Source organism: Opisthorchis viverrini (assembly GCF_000715545.1).
Source record: "Opisthorchis viverrini unplaced genomic scaffold opera_v5_14, whole genome shotgun sequence".
NCBI lineage: Eukaryota > Metazoa > Platyhelminthes > Trematoda > Opisthorchiida > Opisthorchiidae > Opisthorchis > Opisthorchis viverrini.
Window position 1 is genome coordinate 3,886,803 of NW_008751670.1, and position 939 is coordinate 3,887,741.

A 939-nucleotide genomic window follows, 5' to 3' on the forward strand; every position below is an offset into this window, starting at 1 on the left:
GATCGAACAGTGGTGCGGTGGCCAACTGACAGTTTTGCTGACGCCGATATAACTAAACGGAACCGTGCTTCGAGATTTCGCGTTCGACCGTGGCGGACGCATTGACAGTCGAAAACAGCTTCGTATTTGTGCACACTCACGGACACACGTACAGCGCATGCCCTTGTTCATTTCTGTCTGATCTTAAGCGTCGCTTGACGATCACCGTATGAAACACCGATGATTCCCCATCGGACAAACAGTGAAACTATGTGCATGCCCATGTTACCCAACTTGGGCGAAAAGCCGAATCAGTAACTGGTGCCAAGAAACAACATCCGGACAGAGAGTGCGGTGCTCGGTACATAAAGACCAACGAAAATGGCCACACACAACACCCCGTATCGGAGTATATTTAGTCAGCTATCTCATGGTACCCGTCAAAATAGTCTGATGAATGACATGTTAACCACCGAAGGTAAACGAATTGTGGCAGCTAAAATTGCGAGCAGTTCTGGTAGCGGCGGTGCCCCAATACGAGTGATAAGTGCATTCATACAAGTTAAGGACTACGCTGGTTTGGATCGTTATTTGGGAAAGCATCAAATACCTTTGGATATACTAACATCTGCGTTACAAACAGCATGTATGAGTGCAGACAGCGAAGCAGTGGAAATTTTTTCCAAACACGGGGCAAATGTCAACCATGTAGATCAGTTCGGTACCACGCTGCTTCACTTTGCCATGCGTGGGGGCGGCGACCAACACGTGGTAAAAGCTCTGGTTGCTCATGGTTTGGATTATATGAGTTGGCGTTCGGAAGGACTACCACTGTTACACTGGGCATGTACGTTGGGATACATTGACCTTGTTGAGTAAGTAAATGAACATTATTGAACCGCTTTTGGCATGTCACCTTTATTTTTTTTAACAAAAAAAACAAGCTTTTATATTCAATTC

At 45.9% G+C, this 939-nt stretch overlaps 1 protein-coding gene across 1 annotated transcript; it reads left to right on the forward strand.

The window, feature by feature from the left end:
* Nucleotides 1-360: 360 nt before the first annotated feature.
* On the forward strand, nucleotides 361-858 carry T265_01375 (hypothetical protein; the record flags this gene model as incomplete). Its single annotated transcript, XM_009165381.1, has 1 exon — nucleotides 361-858. The coding sequence occupies one exon, from the start codon at nucleotides 361-363 to the stop codon at nucleotides 856-858; it is 498 nt and encodes a 165-aa protein (XP_009163645.1).
* Nucleotides 859-939: the final 81 nt, after the last annotated feature.